General features: G+C 47.7%; 1 protein-coding gene across 1 annotated transcript in view; it reads left to right on the top strand.

Annotated features, from left to right (window-relative positions):
• Positions 1–26,645, top strand: part of COPG2 (coat protein complex I subunit gamma 2) — a 72,549-nt gene that overhangs the window by 9,924 nt on the left and 35,980 nt on the right. The window contains exons 8-10 of the mRNA XM_077264440.1: positions 2,695–2,781; positions 18,779–18,936; positions 19,043–19,176. Coding sequence (XP_077120555.1) covers positions 2,695–2,781; positions 18,779–18,936; positions 19,043–19,176 — 379 coding nt within the window. The remainder of the gene's footprint in view (positions 1–2,694; positions 2,782–18,778; positions 18,937–19,042; positions 19,177–26,645) is intronic.

Below are 26,645 nucleotides of genomic sequence, written 5' to 3'. Positions count from 1 at the left end.
GACGCATATCTAAAGAATATATGCTATCTACAGGGCACGAATCAGATTAACTAAAGCAGATAATTAAACTAAAAATCAAAGATGTTATAGGATTTTTTCAGGGTGAAAATGGTGAAGTGGCAAAAAAAAGATTCTTCTCAACCTTTTAAATTCCTATTTTGCATTGGTTTTCTCAGAAAGTAAATGTAACCTCAGCTGATCTTCACTGTACTATTGAAGGAATAGCAGAATCTACACTATAGTGAGGGAACACTTAGCGAACATAAATTAATTCAAGTCTCCAAGTCCAGATGAATTACATCCTAGGGTACTGAAGGAGATAGCAGAGGAAATTATTGAACCACTCGCCATAATTTTTGAAAGTTGTGGGAGAACAGGAGAAGTTCCAGAAGACTGGAGAAGAGCAAATGTTGTCCCTGTCTTCAAAAAGGGGAAGAAGGTGGACCCAGGGAACTATAGGCCAGTGAGCCTGACTTCTATACCAAGAAAGATCTTTGAGCAAATTATTAAATAACATGTATGCAAGTACCTGGATGAGAATGAAGTGATTAACCAGAGTCAGCATTGGTTTGTAACTAATAAGTCATGTCAGACTAACTTAATTTCCTTCTATGACAGAATCATTGACTGGGTGGCTCAGGAAAACGCAGTAGATATAGTATGTCTTGACTTCAGCAAAGGATTTGATAAAGTATCTCACAACATCCTCACTGAAAAAATTACCAAGTATGGAATGAACAAGGCAATTGTTAGGTGGATTCATAACTGGCTTAGTGATTGGACCCAAAGAGTGGTCGTAAATGGCTGCACATCCAGTTGGAAGAATGTTTCAAGTGAGGTTCCACAAGGCTCTGTCCAGGGTCCTGTGTCATTTAACATTTTTATCAATGACGTAGATTAAAGGTCCCGTCTCACATAGCGAGATCGCTGCTGAGTCACAAGTTTTGTGACGCAACAGCGACCTCAGTAGCGATCTCGCTATGTTTGACATGTACCAGCGACCAGGCCCCTGCTGCGAGATCGCTGGTCGTGTCGGAATGGCCTGGACCTTTTTTTGGTCGTTGAGGTCCCGCTGACATCGCTGAATCGGTGTGTGTGACACGGATTCAGCGATGTCTTCACTGGTAACCAGGGTAAACATCGGGTTACTAAGCGCAGGGCCGTGCTTAGTAACCCGATGTTTACCCTGGTTACCATCGTAAATGTAAAAAAAAAAAAACAGTACATACTCACATTCCGGTGTCCGTCAGGTCCCTTGCCGTCTGCTTCCCGCACTGACTGAGATCCGGCCGTAAAATGAAAGTACAGCACAGCGGTGACGTCACCGCTCTGCTGTTAGGGCTGGCGCTCAGTCAGTGCAGGAAGCGGACGCCGGGGGACGCGAAGGTGAGTATGTACTGTTTGTTATTTTTACTTTTACGCTGGTAACCAGGGTAAACATCGGGTTACTAAGCGCGGCCCTGCGCTTAGCAACCCGATGGTTACCCGGGACCTCGGCATCGTTGGTCGCTGGAGAGCGGTCTGTGTGACAGCTCTCCAGCGACCACACAGCGACTAAACAGCGACGCTGCAGCGATCAGCATCGTTGTCTGTATCGCTGCAGCGTCGCTGTGTGTGACGGGGCCTTAAGGAATTGAAGGTAAACTGATTAAATTTGCTGTTGACACAAAGCTAGGAGGTATAGCTAATACTAGAGAAGATCTTGACAAAATGGATCTTAACTTAAAAGGCTTAACAAAATGAAACTATAGGCATCAACTAACAGAATGGTTTTTAAAAGGGAGAAATGCAAAGTCCTACATCTGGGCAAGAAAAATGAAAAAAGCATTTGCAGAATGGGAGGAATAGGGCTAAGCAACAGCACATGTGAAAAAGACTTAGGTATACTACTAGATCGTAAACTGAACACGAGACAACAGTGTGATGCAGCAGCAAAAAGGAAAACACAATTCTGAGTTGAATTAACAGAAGCATACAGTCTAGATCACGTGAAGTCATTTTCCCCCTCTACTCATCTTTGGTCAGACCTCATCTAGAATACTGTGTCCAGTTCTGGGCACAACATTTTAAAAGATACATGAGCAAACTGGAGCAAGTTCAGAGAAGAGCAGCCAGAATGGTGAGTGGTCTGCAAACAATGTTAAAGGATTTGGGAATGTTTAGCTTGCAAGAAAGAAGACTGAGAGGAGACCTAATAGCTGTCTACAAATATCTCAAGGGCTGTCACACTGTAGAGGGATCAGCTTTATTCTCACAAGGAAAGACTAAAATCAATGGGATAAAACTGAATGGTAGGAGACACAGCTTAGATATTAGAAAAAACTTTTTGACAGTGAGAGTATTAACAAATGGAACAGGCTGCCACGAGAGGTGGTGAGTGCTCCTTCAATGGAAGTCTTCAAACAGAGGCTGGACAGACATTTGTCTGGGATGATTTAGTGAATCTTGCTTTGAGTAGGGGGCTGGACCAGATGACCCAGGAGTTCCCTGCCTCCTCTACCATTCTATGACTCTTAAGTCGGAAGACTTTTAAACATGTAGATATTAAAAAAGCTTCCTATTTATCGAGTCTCCTGGATTAATTCCATGGATTTTCAGCAGCAACACAGAGGAACCACTTTATCTGTCCCTTGGCATTTATGTCCAAACTGTAGTATAGGAATGTTACTGACATGCATCTTTTCTTTTTACCAGCATATGATGAAAATAAGTTATGACGTGGTGAAGCGCTGGATTAATGAGGCTCAGGAGGCTGCATCTAGTGACAACATCATGGTCCAGGTATTTCTTTTTTTCCCTAAATCATTTACTGCTGTGTTTATTTCTCAGATTTTTCACTTTGCCACATGTAATTTCTAGGTGCTTTTGTAGAAGATCCAGCTAGCTGGCATCACCTCCTCTTGGACAATAAATTGTGCTCTAGCTTTGCATATCTGCCAGTTAATAGCTTTGATGAACAACAAGGAGCAACCGTATCAATTGCCAAAAAAAGAAAACATTTCTTAAACACAATTAAAATCGTACAGTAAGTTACTATAATTAAGGTGACTGCTAGCCAAGCAAGGATAGCCAGCACAGTATTAGAATATGAAGTGATAGGAGTGCCTGCACAGTGTTGTAGAAGAGGAGCTAATAGTATATACTGTAAGTAGTCAATGGTATATAATGCTCCCTAACAATTCTGTGGCTAATGGTATATAAATAGTAAAGAGGGATTTTTGGTTCTTACCGTAAAATCTTTCTTGGAGCCTTCATTGGGGGACACAGGTATCCATGGGTGTATGCTGTTGTCATTAGGAGGCTGACACTATGCAAATAAAGAAGTAACTCCTCCCCGGCAGTATACACCCTCCGACAGGCACCAGGCAACTCAGTTGGTGCAAAAGCAGTAGTAGGAACAGGTAATATAAAACTCAACCTATGTACCAACCCACAACAACGGCCAATTGGCCAACACGGTACAACTTCAAGGGAGGGTGCTGTGTCCCCCAATGAAGGCTCCAAGAAAGAGATTTTACGGTAAGAACCAAAAATCCCTCTTTCTTTCTCGCTTCATTGGGGGACACAGGTAACCATGGGACGTCCAAAACCAGTCCCTAGGGTGGGATATTCTGCAGAAAAAGAGGAGTTAGGTCGGCCGGTCAGAAACCGCCGCCTGCAGTATCCTCCTACCCTGGCTCGCATCCGCAGAAGCCTGAGTATGCACCTTGTAGAATTTTACAAAGGTGTGAATTGATGACCACGTTGCGGCCTTGAAAACCTGCGAGGCTGAAGCTTGGTGACGAACTGCCCAGGGAGCTCCCACAGCCCGGGTAGAGTGAGCCCTCACTCCCGACGGAGGCCGTTTGTCTTGAACACGGTATGCCTCCAGAACCGCCGAACGGATCCAACGAGCAATTGTGGACTTGGACGCCGGGAGCCCCTTTCGCCGCCCTTCCGAGACGATGAACAGAGAATCGGCCTGACGAAAAGAGGCAGTTCTGGCGAGATAAATCCGGATAGCCCTGACCACATCCAACTTGTGAAGAGATTTCTCCAAGGGATGAACCGGGGAAGGGCACAAGGAAGGGAGGACAATGTCCTCATTGATGTGAAAAGCCGATACCACCTTTGGTAGAAAGGAAGGAACTGGACGAAGAACCACTTTGTCCTGATGCAGGACTAGAAAGGGAGAACGACAGGATAAGGCCGCCAGCTCCGACACTCTTCTAATGGAGGTGATGGCGACCAAAAAGGCCACCTTCCAGGATAGAAACGAGAAGGAAATGTCCTGAATCGGTTCAAAGGGCGCACGCTGGAGGGCGTCCAAAACGAGGTTGAGGTTCCAAGGCTCGACAGGAGGACGATAAGGGGGAGCTATATGAGCGACCCCCTGGATGAAGGTTCGCACCTGAGGCAGGGAGGCCAGGTCTCTTTGAAAAAGAATGGACAGAGCGGAAATCTGACCCTTCAAGGTGCTAAGGGAAAGACCCGAATCTAGACCCGCTTGAAGGAAACTGAGAAGAGATGGAAGGGAAAAGGTCCTAGGAAACAGATTGTTGTCCTGACACCACCGGAAAAAGGCCTTCCAACACCTGTGATAAATACGCGATGAAGCCGGTTTTCTCGCCCTTATCATAGTCTGGATGACGCTATGAGAAAAACCCGCGTCTTTCAGGACTGCGGCCTCAACGGCCATACCGTTAAATTCAGGGTGGAAGAGGGGCCCCTGCGAAAGAAGGTCCGGACGATCCGGAAGCCTCCATGGAACGTCCGATAGCATGTTCACCAGTTCCGCATACCAGGCCCTGCGAGGCCAATCTGGAGCTATTAAGAGTGCGGGGACCCCTTCTGTCTTGATCTTTTTTACGACCCTTGGGATCAAGGGGAGGGGTGGGAACAGAGAGGGCATCTGGAACTGAGTCCACAGGATCACGAGTGCGTCGCATCCGACGGCCATCGGATCCCGAGATCTGGAAACGTTCTGGGGAACCTTGTGGTTTGCCCGGGAGGCCATCAAGTCGACGTCTGGGACGCCCCACCGCTGGCAAAACTGGCTGAAGATTGCGGGAAGAAGAGACCACTCGCCCGCCACGATGCCCTGGCGACTGAGAAAGTCGGCTTCCCAATTGTCCACCCCTGGGATGTGGACGGCTGACAGAGAGGGAACGTGATCCTCCGCCCAACGCAGAATGTTTGCCACTTCCGCCATGACTTGTGTGCTGCGAGTCCCTCCCTGATGGTTTATGTAAGCCACGGCCGTGGCGTTGTTCGACTGAATGCGGACCGGTTGCACTGAAAGGAGAGACTCCCAGCGGATGAGGGCTAGGAAGATGGCTCTGATTTCCAAGAGGTTGATAGGGAGGCGCGCCTCCTGAGCAGTCCAGCAGCCCTGGGCCGTGAGGTGGAGAAAAACTGCTCCCCAACTTGGAGACTGGCGTCGGTGGTGATCACCTGCCAGCGGGGAGGGAGAAATGACCTCCCGCGCAGAATGGAGGTGGACAGCGTCCACCAAGAAAGAGACTGTTTCACTCTGGGGGAGAGGCGAAACGGGCGATCCAGGGAAAGTGGATTCCTGTCCCAGGGCGACAGAAGGGCCAGCTGGAGGGGACGAGAGTGGAACTGGGCATAGGAGACCGCTTCCATGGAGGCGACCATTTTTCCCAGAACCCTCATGGCAAGGCGGAGAGACGGACGATTCGGGCTCTTTAGTGCCCTGACCCCCCGACTAAGAGAAAGGAACTTCTCTTTGGGAAGAAAGACCTGAGCCTGAGAGGTGTCGAATTCCATGCCCAGGAACTCCAGCCGCTGAGATGGAATCAGGGAAGACTTCTGATAATTGATTATCCAGCCGAGGCGAAGAAGCGTGTCCAGAGTAAGCTGGAGGCTCTGGCTGCAATCCCGACGGGACGAACCCTTGATCAAGAGGTCGTCGAGGTATGGGATTGTCGGGGTCGTAACGACAATATACCCTCATTCACCAGTCATTCCAAATTAAACTATAAGCATGTGTTACCGGGTAAGAATGAGTCAGACAGGTAGCTGGTTCAATCTCAGTGCATGCTCATGTGACTATATGTGTCAGCCACAGTCATACCAACTGCGTTTATTTCCAAATACACAGCACTATATTGTTCTAGGAAAAGGAATGCATTAGGCGGAGTTTAAGCAGCATACGTCTAGTGCTCAGTCCTTCTGATTCGTCGGATGTCTTCTGGTGGATTCCTCCTCTTCTTTACTTTTCTAAGTTTCGATTTCAGAAGAAATGAATCTTAACCCTTCGGTCACTAAACTGAAACGAAACTGAACACTGGCAGCCATCTTTAAATACAATTACATTTGCATTAGCAAGGGAAAACTTATTGTTTCACAGTATAAGATATATAAAAGTACAAAAGGTATATAAGAAAATATATTTTCACCTTGACAATCCCCCCTAAACACTAAGTTTTTCCCTTAAAGAAAGATCCTTCGAGACTGTCCATGTGATGGGAAAAGGGGAGGTGGATTTCTTCATCCAGACACCTCAGAAACTCTCCCCTAGCGAGAGGCCTCCAGGCAGCTGAACCCTTCACTAACCTCACATGGAGTTCTCCCACTGTCCCTAAACTAAATCTCTTAGCATCATCTGAGAATGGGGGATTTTGTCTACTCTCTTGAGAGGAAATATACTTAGGGATCTCCCCTGGATCAGTACCATCGTACTCTGGTAAGTCTACTTCTTGATTAAGGAAGGTGCCAGTCGGAGTTGCCTTGGCAATAACCTTTTATACAAGGGAATAACACAACAGAGAATTATCGATCCAATTATAAGGAGGGCAATCAGTACCAAACAAACTTATTGAAGGAATCCCTTGATCCCACCTAACCAACTGGAGAAGAAAGATGTGTCTGCTCCAGCATACATGACACGTCGTCTTATTGTCCTAATTTGTTCAACTTCTTTAGAAACCTTCAGGTCTTTCGGATCTACATTTCGCCATTTAGGTCTGGCTGTCTATATTTTGTCTCGTAAGTCTTTGGTCATACCGTCAGTGAATGTATTTACCAATACTCTAACATCAAGTGGGTTTATGGGACTGTACTCCATGTCTTCCCATTTCAGCTGTAACCGTCCAAAGTATAGCTCTACACTCTCTCCTTTGTCACATCTGTAGAAAATCTTAATTTGCGTCCTAGCACGTCACCTGTTTTTGTGCTCACTAACTACCTAGGCCTGCCTAGGTGCACTTATACGTCCATCATATGATCATTATTTGTCTGTAGAATGAGAAAGGTTGGTTCTCAGGGTCAGCCAATTGTTTTTGCATAGCTAGCTAGTCAGAGGGCCTCCAGGGATAATACTCCTGTATCTGTCTTACCCTACCTGATGTGGTTGGTTCTCTGGTGGTGGGGAGTGACATGACATGCTGGTCTACAGCTCCTTCCCAAAAGGATTACTGTCAGCCTACTTCCAAAAGTTAATGTCCCCACTATCCACCAACCACAATCCTGTGTCAGCTTCTTATGTCACTACATGTGATCTTGTCTGGACAGGATTCAGTGTAATTCTCTTAGGTCGGGTTGCAGCACGGGTCATACAAGTGTTAGGGCCCAAGCCCTCAACTATATCCTGAAAGGCTTCTTGGCTAAAATTGACAAATCTTTGTTCTCTGTAATATATATAATTGATCCATTCAACATTTTTATTAATCTGCACCTGTGGGATTATAGAAGCAATGCCGGCATAAATCTGGTTCTGGGCTTTAAACTGGTCAGGCACCCCCCTTGGCACTCCAATGGCATCAATATATACTAGTGGATCTTCTTCATAACTCATGTGGAGCTGATTGAGACTTCTCCTCTTTCTGGTAGGTTCATCAGGTACCTCTGGATCCCAAGGTAAAATCTTGAACTGCATAGCCAGTCTAACAAGGGTGCATTGGCCTATCCAGGCATTAGGCAACCTAGGACGGAGCTTACCGTTTCCACATAACCAATAAATGTCGTACATATATTGTGTATGTTTGATTAGTAAATCAGTATCTAGAGGACTGTTCTCTTTGCAGTAACCTGTCTCGGAGATTTCAACTGGTATACCTGTGGTGTCGTGGGAATTATAGCAGGTGTAATTGTCAGCTAATACGGTTACTTCTCCTGGGACCTTTAGTTTGGGTTCCTCATGAATTAGTGGGACGTAGCCTGGGCAATCAGTGGGCTTCAAACCTTTCAACAGATTCATGACACAGGCAGTGGTGTTGTCATCAGGGAAAAGCAATGCATGTGTGTAGAGATGTGTATTCACAGCAGCACAAGCAATACATCCTACAGAGATATTCTGGACTCTTACATTGTATCTCACCCATTCTAACCACAGGTTTTTTCCTTGGGGCTGTTTGTGTTTCTATGGAGAAAACTTCTCGCCAACTGAGACCTGGAAGGGGGATTACTTCATTAACTACATTTCACAAACGCTCACCTGGGCCTACTTTAGCTGTACTGGTAACAGGGGTCATGGTTGGTCTGAAGCTAATATCCTGGAGCTGTATATGGCCTAAATTCCCATGGTATCCACTACTAAATACATAATTATAATGCCTTCCCAATACGAACGTCTGCAGATCAGCAGATTGGTGGTTTTCAAGATTCAGGAGGAGGGGGTGACAACTTCTACCCCATTTACAGCCTCTAGGTGATTGCGGAAAAGCTGTTAGAAGCATTCTCCCACGATGACTCCTACCCGTCCCATCCTTAGGGAACATGGCTTCGCTAGGTTTATATCCCCAATCATCTCCCGTATTCCAGGCATTATCTGACCAATAATAACGGTTATTGTTGTCATTTCTGGTAACACACACATATAAAACTGGATGATTCCCTCTACCACCCGTACAGTCTCAAGGCACTTGACTACATCACAGAAATCAAATCGCCAGATATTCACCGGGGCTGTCAGGTTTACCCAGAGAATAGTGGGACCTTAGTATTTTCATTTACATTGGGGGCCGAAAAGGTAGGGGCGAGGATGGCCCCCAGTTCCAAGGTCAAAAACAACAGCAACATTTCCCTTCAGTCACTACTGGGACTAAACACTGGTTCGGTCTCTTTTACAATGTGAGGCGTGGATCCAGGTGCTCTTTCCTTCAAGTTTTACTGCAGTGGGGTAACCAAGATCACCGTGTGAAGTCCTTCAAATCTCGGCTGGAGACAATCTCTGCGCACAAACTTTTTCACATACACCAGGTCTCCTGGCACAAAGGGATGGTGTCCAGGAACCTTGTCTGAGTCTGGAAGAGAACTGAAGACAGTTAAATGCACTTTAGCAAGGTGCCCATGTAAGGCCTGCACATAGCTAGTCAAGTCCTGGTACTTGAGCTGCAACTGTTGTGGAAAGAAACATTCAAGACTGGGGCTCCTGCCAAACAGAATCTCATACGGTGACAGTCCTGTCTTCCTGTTTGGGGTATATCTTACTGAAAACAAAGCTAGAGGAAGGCATTCTGTCCATGGTTTACCAGTCTCTGCCATTGCCTTCTGGATTTTAAGCTTAAGAGTTCCATTTAGTCTCTCCACTCTTCCACTACTCTGTGGATGGAGTATGCAATGCTTGACTTACCCCCAGTGCTGCCATTACCTCTGACATGATCTCTCCAGTAAAATGGGAACTCCGATCGCTTTCAATGACTTCAGGAACTCTATACCTGCATATGATCTCAGCCATCAGTTTCTTCGCCGTTGTCTTAGCCATAGCTTTGGCAACTGGGTAGGCTTCTGGCCAACCTGAAAATAAATCAATGCAGACCAACACATACTCATACGTCCCTACCCTGGGCAACTGAATTTAATCAATCTGCAGTCTCTGGAATGGGTTAAAGGGCCGGGGAGTGTGTTTGGATGGGGTTTTCACTGTCCTACTCTGATTATGTGTGGCACATATCATGCAGCTCTGTACCTGCCTTTCTGCGCAGGTGGAAAACCCGGGGGGGCAATCCATTGTTTCTGTAGGGTGTCACACATGGCCGTCTTCGAGTGGTGCACATTCCCGTGCAGAACCTGTGCCATCATTGGGTACAGTACCTGTGGTAGGCAGACCTTTTCACCCCTCCCCCATAGTCCAGTGACGGTATCAGAGCAAGCCCCTATCTTTTGCCACCTATTTTTCTCCTCCTTACTTGCCTGTTCTTGTAACCGGGCTAAGATGTCTTTCAACACAAGTGGAGATGGTGGGGTGTCTAGGTGATGTACTTTAGAGGCTACAGGAGTGCTTGCTGCTTTCTTGGCAGCCTGGTCTGCCAGTGCGTTACCCTTTGCCTGTCCATCAGTGCCTTTGCTATGTGCCTTTACCTTTATGATGCCTGCTTGGGTGGGAAGCTGTAGTGCATTCATAAGTTGCTGGACTGCCTCAGCATGTTTAATGGGGTGGCCATTTGCTGTCAGGAAAGCCCTGGCTCTCCAGATAGGCCCATAATCGTGTGTAATGCCAAAAGCATACCTGGAATCAGTGTAGATATTTACAGTCTTACCTTCTGCTAGTTTGCACGCTTCTATGAGCGCCTTGAGCTCTGCTTCTTGTGCAGACATATGAGCTGGCATTGACTCTGCCTTGATTACCTCATGTTCTGAGACCACAGCATATCTGGTACAGTAGCATCCTCGGTCATCTTGGTGACGGGGTCCATCTACAAAAAGCTCAAAATCAGCATTAGAATAGGCACACTAGAGACCAGCCGTTTCCTGAGACATCAATTCTAGACAATCATATGGTTTGGAAACCTAATCTTGTTCCTCTGGATCCATTCTAGAAAGAAAGTGTCCTTGCTCATGTCACCTACTCCTCCCCCCTTTGGATCCAGGGGAACTAGGAGAAAAGTAGCGGGGTTCAGGACAGGGCACCTTTTCAAAGTCACATTAGTAGGCATGAGAATAGCACACCAAAGTCGCAGCTGTCCAGCCATGGACATGTGGCCAGGTTGTACCTGGTTAAAGATACTATATACATCGTGTGGGGTGTGGACCATCAGTGGGTAATCCAAAACAATATCTGAAGATTTGTGTAGCAACAGCTGGACAGACAACACAGCCCAAACACATAAGGGATTTCCTCTTGCCACCGTATCCAGGCGGCCACTGTAATAAGCAACAGGTCTCTGTTTGTCTCCATAAAACTGAGTCAGCACACCTGTAGCATGTCCTGCATAGGTGAGCTCTGTCTGCAAAGCAGTCTGCAATACTGTACGGCAGTGCTCAGGTGTCTTGTAATCATATACGGGGCCTGCAATGTGTAACACTATATCACAGGGCAAATTCCCTCTTTGGGTGGACATAGCGTCTCCTGGATGCAAGGGGCCATAAGTGGCAAGGTAGGCCTGACACTCTTGGGCTATGACTGGGCCCCCCCTTTTTTTCTTTTTTTTTTTTTTTTTAGCTATCTGTTGGGCCAAACCACCTCTATGTGACAGGGTAGAATTAGCTGGGTTCACTATGGCTCCTACCTGGTGGGTAATTATGTCCCCATACCCTACTGAGAAAAGACCATATTATCTAACAAGGAGCCCCCCCCCTGTTTCTCTTCAATTTGCTATATATCAACCACTCAACTTGATACAGGTAATTACCAATCTTTCAATTACTTACAAGTTTTCCTCTAAGACTAGGCACAGGTCTATTTCACTTTCAATTTCATACAGTACTTATTGCTTTAAACATAAATCTCGCAGCGTGTACTAAACCAAGGACAGAGAAAACTTTGGAATGCAATACATGGCCCCCCTTTCTCTAGCCCACAACACCGAGGGGAGAAATTGCAAGCAGGTCGCGCAGGGATTCACTCACACGCCCCCTCCCATCCAGCACTGCATTCCTCAGCGAGTCAGCACAGAAGGGAGAACACAAAAGCCCAGATCTTTGCCCCCCCCCTTTCTCCAAGCTTGTAGCACAGATGAGGAAAGAGGAGAAATCCCACAGCAGTCCGCTCCCTCCTCCCCTCTCCTACACAGCACTGATAAAAGCTCCGTATCTTCTACAAAGTAACAAATTACAGCAGTTTTCAGACTTAATTTCTACAAAACTTTCCTATGATCCTCCGTGGTCTGGGCGGAGCCCCAAGGACGGCCCGTACGCACACACACGGCAGGTTTCCACCCAGGTTGGATTCTGCACAACACAAACAGGACACACCCACGCTTCTGGAGAGCTCATCCCGTCGCCATTATAAGGCGCTGGCTGGGACTGCATTTTCATCATCAGTGGCACGGCGGCCATTTTATAATCTGTAAAATCACAGTTCAAAGGCATTTTATAACCAAACACGGGTTCTACATTGTCTGATCCTTCCTCTCCATCAACCACTTTTCATCCTTTGTTCTTTAAGGCTCGCGCAACTCGCAGATGAGCTTGCGCTTGTTCTAACAATCCTTTATCTTTCAACATGTCCCTTTTATTTTCTATGAGATTGGGCCACATAGCTGGCTGCAATCTCCCTGACGAGGGCAATCCTACATGCTTATACAATCTCTCAACATTCCTGACTGCCTTCTTTCCCTCCCGTGACTCTACTATTATCTTGACTTCCACGGCATCCTCATCCAACTTGTGGGGCACAGACTTCTTTTGCTTTAAGAGACGCAACATGACTCTTACAGAATACTATGTCCTCCTGCAGTAGGCCACTGGCAGCGATATCAACGCTGTGTCCTAAAAAAAAAAAAAAAACAAACACGGAGCCTCTCGCTCAACGTATAAGGAAAAGAGCCTCGCGCTCAATATTTCCTGTCCCCTAACCTGAACAACAGTGATTAACAGACTATCCTGCCACGATATTCCAAACCGTTGGGAGGCGGTCTCCTAGTGAGAGCCCTCCACAGAAATACAGGTGGTCCCCCTCCGGGACGTCTTAAATTACCTAGTTGGTACAATATCACAGAGGCTGCGTCTCCTATCCCTTCCTCTAAGCCGCCCCACAATCTACAACTAGCTCAATCTATCACTCCACTTCACTACTAGACAATAGTCACGGGTAGGGTGGTTGAACGGAGTACAATGACCGGTGGAGGAGGTGTGGTGTACATGAGGACGCGCCGGATGCGACGTCTCTCAGTTGCTGGTTCAGAACGTGGCACAGGATCGCATTCGATCTCACCACTCGACCGGTCACTCCCCAGACCCAAGGAGACCACAGACAAACCAATAACGGCTGAGACACTAGCAAGTGTGACACATACAGTGTATATGATCGCCACTTACCGTGTTCGGAGGGTGATCAGTCCTCGAGGTCAGCCACTACGGGTATCATCCGCAGACATCCAGGCATGGGTCCAGGGGGTCTCGGATTGCTGGCCACGCCCCACGTTGGTCGCGCCAAATTGTCGGGGTTGTAACGACAATATACCCTCATTCACCAGTCATTCCAAATTAAACTATAAGCATGTGGTACCGGGTAAGAATGAGTCAGACAGGTAGCTGGTTCAATCTCAGTGCATGCTCATGTGACTATATGTGTCAGCCACAGTCATACCAACTGCGTTTATTTCCAAATACACAGCACTATATTGTTCTAGGAAAAGGAATGCAATAGGCGGAGTTTAAGCAGCATACGTCTAGTGCTCAGTCCTTCTGATTCGTCGGATGTCTTCTGGTGGATTCCTCCTCTTCTTTACTTTTCTAAGTTTCGATTTCAGAAGAAATGAATCTTAACCCTTCGGTCACTAAACTGAAACGAAACTGAACACTGGCAGCCATCTTTAAATACAATTACATTTGCATTAGCAAGGGAAAACTTATTGTTTCACAGTATAAGATATATAAAAGTACAAAAGGTATATAAGAAAATATATTTTCACCTTGACAGGATTACCAGAATCCCCTTTGAACGTAGGATGGCCATGACAGCTGCCGTGACCTTCGTAAAGACCCTGGGCACAGACGCCAGACCGAAAGGGAGGGCCGTGAACTGATAGTGATGACACTGGATCGCGAATCGGAAGAAACTCTGATGTCGTACGCAAATAGGGACGTGAAGGTACGCACCTCGGATATCCACGGAACACAGAAACTCTCCCGGTTCCATGGACGCGATCACCGAGCGTAGAGATTCCATCCTGAAACGCCAAATCCGGAGATGGCGGTTCAGCCGCTTGAGATCCAAAATTGGAGCCACGAACAGGTTTGAGTAAAAACCCAAAAACCTCTCGCGATGAGGCACCGGAACTACGGCTCCTGAGGCGGCGAGGAGCGACTCGACGGCCTGGAGAAGTCCTGAGAGGTGGGAGGGCTGTTTGGGAGGACGAGAGCGCAGGAAACGTCTTCCTGGGGGCGAAGAAAATTCTATCTTGTAGCCCGAAGTGACGATCTCCCTGACCCAGGTGTCGTTGACTACCGATAGCCACACCTCTGAGAACAGGAGAAGTCGGCCTCCCACCCTGAAGGGATTTCCAGGTGGGGGCGACCCGTCATTTATTAGAGAACCTGTGGCCCCGAGATCCAGAGGGTCTTGCGGGGTGGCTCTTGGCTCTCAAGCGCGGTGGAGGCCTGAAAGAAGGTTTCCTTTGGTCCCCTTGCGAGGAAGAACGGTCCTGGTTGGGGTTTCCTGAGGATCCAAAGGACCGAAAAGGACGAAAGGACTGGGGGCCCCTCCTGTTGAAGGGACATTTAGGCTTGGACTGGGGTAAGGAGGTACTCTTACCACCCGTAGCGTCCGAGATCATTTGATCCAGCTGTGTGCCGAAGAGTCTAGAACCCTGGAAGGGCAGACCAGTGAGGGATTTTTTAGAAGCGGGATCTGCATTCCACGCTTTTAGCCAGAGAATCCGGCGAATGGCCACAATGTTGCTGTTAGCCCTGGTGGAGCAGGCCGCTGCATCAAGGGAGGCATTCATGAGGTATTTTCCTGCAAGAGAAATCTGATCCGCCAAATCAGACAGTTCCTCAGCAGGAGCAGAGGCCAAAAGGCCCCTGCGCAGGGTTTTGGCCCAGGCTGACACAGCCTTGGCTACCCAGGACGAGGCGAAACTAGGGCAGAGGGAGGCTCCGGAAGCCTCAAATGCCGATTTTGCTAATGCCTCGATTTGCCTGTCCGTGGGGTCCTTAAGGGAAGCCGCGTCCGGGATAGACAGAACCGTCTGCGAGGATAGCCTGGAGACGGGCGGGTCAATCTTAGGAGACTCGGACCATTTGGAGACAAGGTCTGAGTGAAAAGGGTATAACACGTCAAGCCGTTTCCTGCCAGGGAAACGCTTGCCAGGGTTTTCCCAGTGTGTAGAGGTAGTGTTGTCGAACTCCCTGTGATTAGGAAAAAATCTAGAAGGACGTTTAATCCTTTTATACGCAACAGAGACGTCCTGGGAGCTCGCTTCATCATCCTTAAGATCAAGCGTCTGAATGATAGCCGAAATAAGGCTATCAACCATCTCCTGTGTTTCGGCAGTCTGATCTGCATCAGAGTCAGATTCCGACTGAGAGAATAGATCAGACCCGACGTCCGTTTGCGAGGAAGGGGAACGGGCAGATAGGGGAATCCCGTCCAGGGAACTGGATGAGGATCTAGATAAGGTCCGTTTTCTGTCTCTTTTGTCCGGTCTGGCTCTGTGAGGGTCTAGGACAGGTGCGAGCGAATCGCTGTGTGAGGCGTTCGTGGCACTGGTGGCATTAGAGAGAAGCGGGATACGTTCAAGTGCCTGGACCAGGGACTGAGAAACCTTAGTCAGGTCGGACACTGATTGAGACATTGCAACAGCCCACTCCGGGGGAGGGGTAGTGCACTCATCCCGGGACCTAGGAGCTTCTTGAGGGGCTGACATGATGGGAGGAACGCAGGATGGGCAGAAGGGTGAAGGCTGACCTGAGGCCCACTTTTTCTTACAGTGAGCGCAGGCGTAATGGATGGCCGTAATGGGAAAGGCCGGGGTGGGGTCGGACATAGGTGGATATTACCTTGTCCTGGAGCGGAGAAGTACTGCCGGAAGGAGTAGAGCCCGAGAGAGCAGTAGCGCTGAGCCTGCCGAAACAAACAGTGACAGCGGCAGCCGCAGGTGCCTGTGTTCCCCCGAAAAACTTCTGTCCCACGCGGTGAGCAGACGCTGACAGGGAACAGGAAGCGGTAAAAAGAGCGCTGAAACAGCGCGACGCTGTGGGTGGGCACAAGCGCTGAAGGGGGAAGCAGAGGAAACGCCCCCAACAGCGCTGAAAGATTCCTGGCCGCAATAATGACGGCCGCCACCAGAGGGCGCTCAAGCGCCAAAAAAAAGGAGAAAAATCGGGAGAGAAAGAGAAAAAAAATGGCGGGCGCGCGCCTGCAAGTTTAAATAAAAAGGAGGGAAAGAATGCCGGCGTTAATGTGAAGCCTTTCCCCGCGGTTTAGTGCGTCCCAGCGCCTGAAAAAGCGACCCTCTCTCCTATCACAGGGGAAGCCTGGTAAGCTATATGGAGATCGCTGCAGGGCAGGGTGAGGGAAGGAAGGGGGGCTTTGTTGATTGAAGATCCCTTACCTGGAGATGAGGAACCATCAGGATCCCTTGTAGACTAGAGGGTCCTGGAAGAAGTCCTCCTTCCCACGCCACGAACTCTACGGCGCAGAAGGAGGCGTCGACCCCTAACCAGGGGGAGAGGGTCACTGGAAGTGACCGCCGTCTTCCTCTCAGCCCTCTCCGAGGAGAGGGATGAGGAGGGGTAACGGGCAGGACTAGCCACCGAAAAAGGGTCACCCTGAACACCCGAAAGGGTGACAGGGGACAAAGTCCTGCCCAGCGGGTCCGAGAGGGTGCGATGTGGGTGATACCACACTGCTCTCTCGGTCGCTCAAAGTGGGGAAAACAGGGTGAGAAAAACTGCACCCTGTTACCCTGAAGGAAAAATCTGAAAAAGAAAGGGAAAAGGTTAATAAACAAAACAAATCCCTGTAAAAGAAATGCGGATCTGGTGTTAGATCCAGGTCCGCCTCCTACAGACACTAAGCAAAAACTGAGTTGCCTGGTGCCTGTCGGAGGGTGTATACTGCCGGGGAGGAATTATTTCTTCTTTATTTGCATAGTGTCAGCCTCCTAGTGACAACAGCATACACCCATGGTTACCTGTGTCCCCCAATGAAGCGAGAAAGAAAAGAGGCAGCAATTACATGGTTGGAAAGATGAGTGTGGCATCCCCGCCGCCCCAACGCATATTTTGCTTCTTCATCAGAAAGCGAAGGTGACGAAGAAGCGAAACGTGTGTTGTGGCAGCGGCGGCGCCACACTCATCACCTTTCCGTCCATGTAAGTGCTGCCTCTTTAACTATTTGTATACCATTAGCCATAGAATTGTTAGGAAGCATTGTATCCCATTGACTAATATACTATTGACACCTCTTATGCAATACTTTGCATTGTGTTTAATAAAATTTGTTACTATTGACAATCTCATACTCAGTTTACTTGCTGCTTTACCATCGATTTATGGGTTTAATTCTGAAGTTATTACAGTTAATTGCTTTGAAAAGCGGAGTAACTTTTACTGGTGACCTTTTCAGGTGCAAAAATGTTTTCTTTTCTACAATTTTTAAACAAGATTCTGAAAAATAATTGCCACACTTGCTAACACACACTTGTCAAATGTGACTGAAGGTAACAACTAAAACTCACCTCTCCTTGTTATAAATCCTGCATTGCACTTCCAACATTCATGGTCTGAGGACAGACCACAATGCCTGTAGTGGCCGCAATCTATTGACCCATCTCAGTAGCCAAATAGACATGTATAAAGCTTTTCAGTTTGGGTTAGGAGACCCGCAGCTCGTTTAGACATTGTAGTACTTACTGGTGCCCAGCATGTCGTCGGTGTGCGTAGTCCTCTATTTTTTTTATGAGCTTACTAGTAAATGAGCACATCTATATTTTTCTATCTCTTTGCCCTCAAAACTTAAGCAAGATGATTCATTTTGATGTATTTTTTTAAAATGTTTAAAGATTCAAGGTCTTAATATTTCTTACATGCTTGCCACTAGGGATAATCAATGGAATACATAATCTGTCTAATTACTCTATCACTTTTATATATCCATAGTGTTTACTGAGACAGACTAGGACCATATTTGGACAACTGCAATTGTACATAAATTATACTCAAAGCACCGGACAAGCAGTCAAAAAGTCCCAATTTATATAACCGTACAAAAACTTTATTCAGAAACATAAATGTAAAACAGGTATACAGCATGGCAGGCGAAAAAATCCCCTCCGCAAAACCCTACACCTATCAAAAAGGACAAGATAGGGTGCACGTGAATAATAATAGACAGTGATCCAGAAGTCCGTATTAGGTAAAAAACTACATCATGCATATTTAATAAAATGTAGGACAACTGTCATATGTACATGTGGCCATGTTTATACATATAGGATTATTACATACCACAGTAAAGGGACACAGTACACGTGCACGCCGTTCCCGTCCACCCCGACGCGCGTTTCGGTGACTACCTTCCTCAAGGTCATAGTTAGGGCTAGGGTTCTCTTTCTCCTGTAACTTCGAACACTAAGTAATGGACTTCAGTGCTGAACGCCAAACACTGACTTCTCACGGGACACTAGGTGTCTGGTACAAACCCTGAACTTTACAGTTTGGGTTTGCTCATCTCTACTAGCCACCTGTAAGTGGTGGTAGAGAGAGTATCCTTGCTCATTGAGTAGAGCTACTTTTCAATTTCTGATTCATAATTATATTCTAGTATAGTGTGTTCTGGTTAGTAGAGTGTGTATTTTTTTCCCGTTGAGTGTTTTTTTTCTTTATATAAATGTGGCATTTATAGTCTAGTTCACAATTTTAATGTCAATATTGGTTGTGTTTTTGACAGTACCATGCACTGGGACTTCTCTACTACCTGAGGAAAAATGACCGTCTTGCTGTTGCTAAAATGATTAACAAGTTTACTAAGTCTGGCCTCAAGTCTCCTTTTGCATACTGCATGTTAATTCGAATCGCTAGTCGTTTGCTGGAAGAATCTGATGAAGGGTGAGAATTATAATGTTCTGTATATAGTGCAGTGCATATATACTCAATACGGTCTGGCATTTAGGTAGCTTCTTTAAAAGGAACACACTTTCTTTGTTTTCCGTAGGCATACCAGCCCTCTGTTTGACTTCATTGAGAGCTGCCTTAGAAACAAACATGAAATGGTAATTTATGAAGCAGCTTCAGCAATTATTCACCTGCCCAACTGCACGGCGAGGGAGCTGGCCCCAGCAGTCTCTGGTATGTGTTCAATTCCTTGCCTGACAATTCTTTATGACTGTTTATTAGCCATCTTTCCACCTTTCCATCCTTTAAAGCAACAACAGTTGCACGATATGTACAGCACCCTCTGGCATCTCTGATATGTATTCAGTGCCAAGTATATATACAAGACGTTTCTTGAAGCCTACTGTCCAGGATTTAACATACACTTAATGAACAGTTATTTTTTCAGAGGTAAAATGGGTGTTATACCGTATTTCCCCTTCACCTCATTGGGGGACACAGGACCATGGGTTTATGCTGCTGCCACTAGGAGGGTGACACTATGTAGACACAAAAAGATTAGCTTCTCCTCTGCTGTATAAGCCGAACCAGTTCAAGCTTGGTGTCAGTAGGAGGCTATCTATAAGACACAATTTTTAACTAGAAAAACTATTGTTAAAAAGTGTGTGCATCTTGTAGTCTGGAGGTAGCTTCCTGTGATGGATGAGAACGCTGACACTGCGTCCTTGCGATCAGAGAGAGCTGTGCACTCCTCCTTTCTGACACTGATCTGTGTCATCGGTACAGAGTAGGAGAGGAAGATACCGGTACTGAAAGGAGGCTGCAGGACCTTCTGCACTAAGAATTACAGCACTTTTCACATCATGTGACTGGTCACATGACTTAAAAGTGCTTGAGTTAATCAAGTGGAAGGTCCTGCAACTGCTCAGTTGCATCCTCTACAGGCCCTGATCAGTAAATGCAGGATGTGGTATTGTGTTGTGTGTCTATATGTGCATGTAGCTGAGCTGTTCATGTAGCAGAGCTGTGTATGTCCTATATATGCGTGTAGCAGAACTGTTACTGTTTATGTGCATGTACAAGAGCTGTGTACGTCTATATGTGCATGTAGCAGAGCTGTGTATGTCTTTGTGGCAGACCTGTGTTGTGTGTATATAACACTGCAGCGAGACACTGACAATAGATTTATTACCGTATATACTCGAGTATAAGCCGAGATTTTCAGCCCAAATTTTTGGGCTGAAAGTGCCCCTCTCGGCTTATACTCGAGTCATGATCGGTGGTGGGGTCGGCGGGTGAGGACTGTCATATACTCACCTAGTTCCGGCGTTCCTGGCGCTCCCCCTGCCCGTCCCACGGTCTCCGGGTGCCGCAGCCTCTTCCCCTGAGCGGTCACGTGGGACCGCTCATTAGAGAAATGAATATGGACTCCACTCCCATAGGGGTGGAGCCGCCTATTCATTTCTCTAATGACGGTGCCGGTGACCGCTGATAGAGGAAGAGGCTGCGGCACCGAAGACCAGCTGTCCGGGGGAAGGAGCGGGACGCCGGGAGCAGGTAAGTATGACATATTCACCTGTCCTCGTTCCACACGCCGGGCGTCGCGCCATCTTCCCGACGTCTCTCCGCACTGACTGTGCAGGTCAGAGGGCGCGATGACGCATATAGTGTGCGCGCCGCCCTCTGCCTGATCAGTCAGTGCGGAGAGATGCCGGGACCGGACGCTGGGGAGACGCAAGCAAGAGAGGTGAGTATGTCGGTTTTTTTTTTATTGCAGCAGCAGCAATGGCACAGATTTATGTGGAGCATCTATGGGGCAACGGTGCAGAGCACTATATGGCACAGCTATGGGGCAACGGTGCAGAGCACTATATGGCACAGCTATGGGGCAACGGTGCAGAGCATTATATATATGGCACAGCTATCTATGGGGCAACGGTGTAGAGCATTATATATATATATGGCACAGCTATGGGGCAACGGTGCAGAGCATTATATATATGGCACAGCTATGGGGCAACGGTGCAGAGCATTATATATATGGCACAGCTATCTATGGGGCAACGGTGCAGAGCATTGTATATATGGCACAGCTTTATGTGGAGCATCTATGGGGCCATAATGAACGGTGCAGAGCATTATATATGGCACAGCTTTATGTGGAGCATCTATGGGGCCATAATGAACGGTGCAGAGCATTATATGTGGCACAGCTTTATGTGGAGCATCTATGGGGCCATAATGAACGGTATGGAGTATCTATTTTTAATTTTGAAATTCACCGGTACCTGCTGCATTTTCCATTCTAGGCTTATACTCGAGTCAATAAGTTTTCCCAGTTTTTTGTGGCAAAATTAGGGGGGTCGGCTTATACTCGGGTCGGCTTATACTCGAGTATATACGGTACCTCCCTATTCTACCATAGTACATTAAAATTGTTGATAATGACTAGAGATGAGTGAATTTGCTCGGGTTTCCTTTTATTTGGCCACAGAAGTTTTAATTAATTAAAAAAAAAGTTTTTCCTAATTTCTGCTGGCCCCTTAGTGACGGAGCAAAATTTTTGTGGTAATAACTCTGAAACGCTTCAACAAATTCCAGTGATTTTGAGATTGTTTTTTCATGTCACATTATACTTTATGATAATGGTAAATTTAGGTTGATATGTTTTGTGTTTATTTCTAAAAAAAAAATATCAGAAATTTGAGAAAATGTTTAAAAAAAATTGCAATTTTCAAACTTTGATCGATTATCCCTTCAATCCAGATAATCATACCACAGCAAAACATTAAAGGGAACCTGTCACAACCAAAATCGAAGATGAGCTAAGCCCACCGGCATCAGGGCCTTATGTACAGCATTCTGTAATGCTGTAGATAAGCCCCCGATGTATCCTGAAAGATGAGAAAAAGAGGTTAGATTTAACTTACCTGGGGCGGTCCCACTGCGGTCCGGTTCGATGGGCGTCACGGTCCGGTCCGGGGCCTCCCATCTTCTTAAGATGTCCTCTTCTTGTCTTCACGCTGCGGCTCTGGCGCAGGCGTACTTTGTCTGCCCTTTTGAGGGCAGAGCAAAGTAATGCAGTGCGCAGGCGACGGGAAAGGTCAGAGAGGCCCAGCACCTGCGCACTGCAGTACTTTGCTCTGCCCTCAACAGGGCCGCAGCGTGAATACAAGAAGAGGACGTCATCGTAAGAAGATAGGAGGCGCCAGACCGCGACGCCCATTGGATCGGACCGCCCGCCCAGTTGAGTATAATCTAACCTCTCTTTCTCATCTTTCAGGATACATCGGGGACTTATCTACAGCATTCCAGAATGCTGTAGATAAGCCCTTGATGCTGGTGGACTTAGCTCATCTTCGATTTTGGGGGTGACAGGTTCCCTTTAATAAATAACATTTCCCACATGTCTGCATTACATCAGCACCATTTGTAAAAATTGTTTTATTTTGTTAGCATTTTATGAGGTTTAAAAATGTAGGAGTATTTTTTTTATGGAAATGTACAAAATTTATTTTTTTAGGGACCTGTCCATGTGTGACGTGCCTTTAGGGGTCCCATATATTGGAAAACCCCTGAAATTTATACCATTTTAAAAACGGCACCCCCTGACATATTGAAAACTGCAGTCGGTTCGTTTATTAACCCTTCAGGTGATTTTCAGGAATTAATGCAAAGTGGCATGACAGGAATGAAAAAGTGTATTTTTACCACCTAAATGCCACTAACCTCTGAACAGGTTACAACAGCCATCAGACTCTAATGCTGATATTTGGTCATGAATTGCCACGGCAAACATCAGGACCACACAATCGTGATCTGAGAACACCAATTGGGATAAAGAAGAAGCCCCCACACTCTGTTAACCATTTGTATGATGTGGTCACTATTGACAGCAGCATCTAAGGGCTTAAAGAGATTTGGACGGTGCAAACACTGATCTTGGCTAATGCAGCAAGTTGTCAGCTATACACTACAGCTGACAGCTGCTGGATTGTCACCTCTATGGGGGAGGCTATTCTCTCATATCTCAGGTCAGTTAAAAGATGTATTGGCAATCATTAAGGGGCTAGTTTGAAAAAGAGGGATTTTTGGTTCTTACCGTAAAATCTTTCTTGGAGCCTTCATTGGGGGACACAGGTAACCATGGGTGTATGCTGCTGTCGCTAGGAGGCTGACGCTATGCAAATAAAGAAGAAATAACTCCTCCCAGCAGTATACACCCTCCGACAGGCACCAGGCAACTCAGTTGGTGCAAAAGCAGTAGTAGGAACAAGTAAAAATTAAACTCAACCTATGTACCAACCCACAACAACGGCACGTTGGCCAACACGGTACAACCTAAAGGGAGGGTGTTGTGTCCCCCAATGAAGGCTCCAAGAAAGACTTTACGGTAAGAACCAAAAATCCCGCTTTCTTTCTCGCTTCATTGGGGGACACAGGTAACCATGGGACGTCCAAAAGCAGTCCCTAGGGGTGGGATATTCTGCAGAAAAAGAGAAGTTAGGTCGGCCGGTGAGAAACCGCCACCTGCAGTATCTTCCTACCCTGGCTCACATCCGCAGAAGCCTGAGTATGCACCTTGTAGAATTTTACAAAGGTGTGAATGGATGACCACGTTGCGGCCTTGCAAACCTGCGAGGCCGAAGCTTGGTGACGAACTGCCCAGGAAGCTCTCTCAGCCCGGGTAGAGTGAGCCTTCACTCCCGAAGGAGGCTGTTTGTTTTGGACACGGTATGCCTCCAGAACCGCCTAACTGATCCAACGAGCAATTGTGAATTTGGAGGTGGGGAGCCTCTTTCGACGCCCTTCTGAGACGACAAACAGGATCGGCCTGACGAAAAGAAGTAGTTCTGGAAAGATAAATCCGGGTAGCCCTGACCACATCCAACTTGTGAAGAGATTTCTCCAAGGGATGAACTGGGGAAGGGTACAAGGAAGGGAGGACGATGTCCTCATTGATGTGAAATGCCGAAACTACCTTTGGTAGAAAGGAAGGAACCGGTCGAAGAACCACCTTGTCCTGGTGCAGGATTAGAAAGGGAGAACGACAGGACAATGCTGCCAGCTCAGAGACTCTCTTAATCGAGGTGATGGCGACCAAGCAGGCCACATTCCATGATAGAAGCGAGAAAGAGATGTCCTGAATCAGTTCAAAAGGCGCACACTGGAGAGCGTCTAACACGAGGTTGAGGTCCCAAGGCTCGATAGGAGGATGATAAGGGGGAACTATATGAGCGACCCCTTGGATAAAGGTCCTCACCTGTGGAAGAGAGGCCAGGTCTCTTTGAAAAAGGATGGACAGAGCGGAAATCTGACCCTTCCAGGTGCTCAGGGAAAGTCCCGAATCAAGACCCGCTTGAAGGAAACCGAGAAGTGATGGAAGGGAAAAGATCATAGGAAACAGACTGTTGTCCTCACACCATCGGAAAAAGGCTTTCCAACATCTATGGTAGACACGCGAGGAAGCCGGTTTTCTTGCTTTTATCATAGTCTGGATGACGCTGTGAGAAAAACCCACGTCCTTCAGGACCGCGGCCTCAACGGCCATACCATTAAATTCAGAGACCGAGAATTCGGGTGGAAGACGGGCCCCTGCGAAAGAAGATCCGGACGATCCGGTAGTCTCGATGGAACGTCCGATAGCATGTTCACTAGTTTCACATACCAGGCCCTGCGAGGCCAATCTGGAGCTACCAAGAGGACAGGGACCCCTTCTGTCTTGATCTTTTTTACGACTCTTGGGATCAAGGGGAGGGGTGGAAACAGATAAGGCATCTGGAACTGGGCCCACGAGATCACGAGAGCGTCGCATCCGACGGCCATCGGATCCCGAGACCTGGAAACATACTGGGGAACCTTGTGGTTTGCCTGGGAGGCCATTAAGTCGACGTCTGGAACGCTCCACCTCTGACAAATCTGGCTGAAGATTGAGGGGAGGAGAGACCAGTCGCCCGCCATGAGCCCTTGGCGACTGAGGAAGTCGGCTTCCCAATTGTCCACCCCTGGGATGTGGACGGCTGATATAGAGGGAACGTGGCTCTCCACCCAACGCAGAATTTTTGCCACTTCCGTCATGACCTGTCTGCTGCGAGTCCCTCCCTGATGGTTTATGTAAGCCACAGCTGTGGCGTTGTCCGACTGAATGCGGACCGGCTTTCCCGAGAAGAGGGACTGCCAGTGGATGAGGGCTAGGAAGATGGCTCTGATTTCCAAGAGGTTGATAGGAAGACGTGCCTCTTGAACAGTCCAGCGGCCCTGGGCCACCCCTGGAGGCTGGTGTCGTTGGAGATGACCTGCCAGCGGAGGGGAAGAAATGACCTCCCGCGCAGAATGGAGGTGGATAGCGTCCACCAAGTGAGAGACTGCTTCACCTTGGGAGAGAGGCGAAGCGGGCGGTCCAGGAAAAGTGGGTTCCTGTCCCAGGCAGCCAGAAGGGCCAGCTGGAGAGGGCGAGAGTGGAACTGAACATAGGGGACCGCTTCCATGGAAGCAACCATTTTCCCCAGAACCGTCATGGCGAGGCAGAGGGTTCGGGCCCTTTAGTGCTCTGATACCCCGACGAAGAGAAAGGAACTTCTCCTTGGGGAGGAAGACCTGAGCCTGAAGGGTGTCGAATTCCATGCCCAGGAACTCCAGACGTTGGGTTGGAATCAAGGAAGACTTCTGATAGTTGATTATCCAGCCGAGGCGAATAAGCGTGTCCAGAGTAAACTGGAGGCTCTGGCTGCAATCCCGACGAGACGAACCGTTGATCAGGAGGTCGTCAGGTAGGGGATCACGAGAATCCCCTTTGAACACAGAATGGCCATGACCGCTGCCATGACCGTCGTAAAGACCCTGGGAGCAGACGCCAGACCGAAAGGGAGAGCCGTGAACTGGTAATGATGTTCTTGGATCGCGAAACGGAGGAACCTCTGATGCTGTACGCAAATCGGGATGTGTAGGTACGCATCCCGAATGTCCACGGAACACAGAAATTCTTTCGGTTCCATGGACGCGATCACCGAGTGCAGTGATTCCATTTTGAAGTACCGAATTCAGAGATGGCGGTTTAACTGCTTGAGATCCAAAATTGGACGGAGAGAACCGTCCTTTTTTGGAACTACGAACAGGTTTGAGTAAAAACCCCAAATACCGCTCGCGATAAAGGCCCGGAACTATAACTCCTGAGGCGAGGAGGGAATCAACGGCCTGGAGAAGCCCTGGGAGATGGGAGGACTGTTTGGAAGGACGAGAGAGAGAGAAACATTTTCCTAGGGGCGAAGGAAATTCTATCTTGTAGCCTGAAGTGACGATCTCCCTGACCCAGGCGTCGTCGACTACCGATAGCCAAACCTCTGAGAACAGAAGAAGCTGGCCTCCCACCCTGGAAAGATTTCCAGGTGGGGGTGACCCGTCATTTATTAGAAAATCTGTGGCCTCGAGGTCCAGAAGGTTTTGAGGAGTGGCTCTTAGTTCTCCAGTGCGGGGGAGGCCTGAAGGAAGGTTTCCTCCGTTCTCCTTGGGAGGAAGACCGGTCCTGATGAGCGGGGTTTCCTGAGGAGGTAAAGGGGCGAAAGGACTGGGGGCCCTTCTTGTTGAAGGGACGCCTAGGCTTAGACTGAGGTAAGGAGGTATTCTTGCCACCAGTAGCGTCCGAGATTTGATCCAGCTGTGTGCCGAAGAGTCTGGAACCTTGGAAGGGCAGGCCAGTGAGGGAT

Source organism: Ranitomeya variabilis, chromosome 5 (assembly GCF_051348905.1).
Source record: "Ranitomeya variabilis isolate aRanVar5 chromosome 5, aRanVar5.hap1, whole genome shotgun sequence".
Lineage (NCBI taxonomy): Eukaryota > Metazoa > Chordata > Amphibia > Anura > Dendrobatidae > Ranitomeya > Ranitomeya variabilis.
The sequence above is the reverse complement of the archived record's forward strand: the minus strand, read 5'-3'. Positions and strand labels throughout refer to the sequence as shown.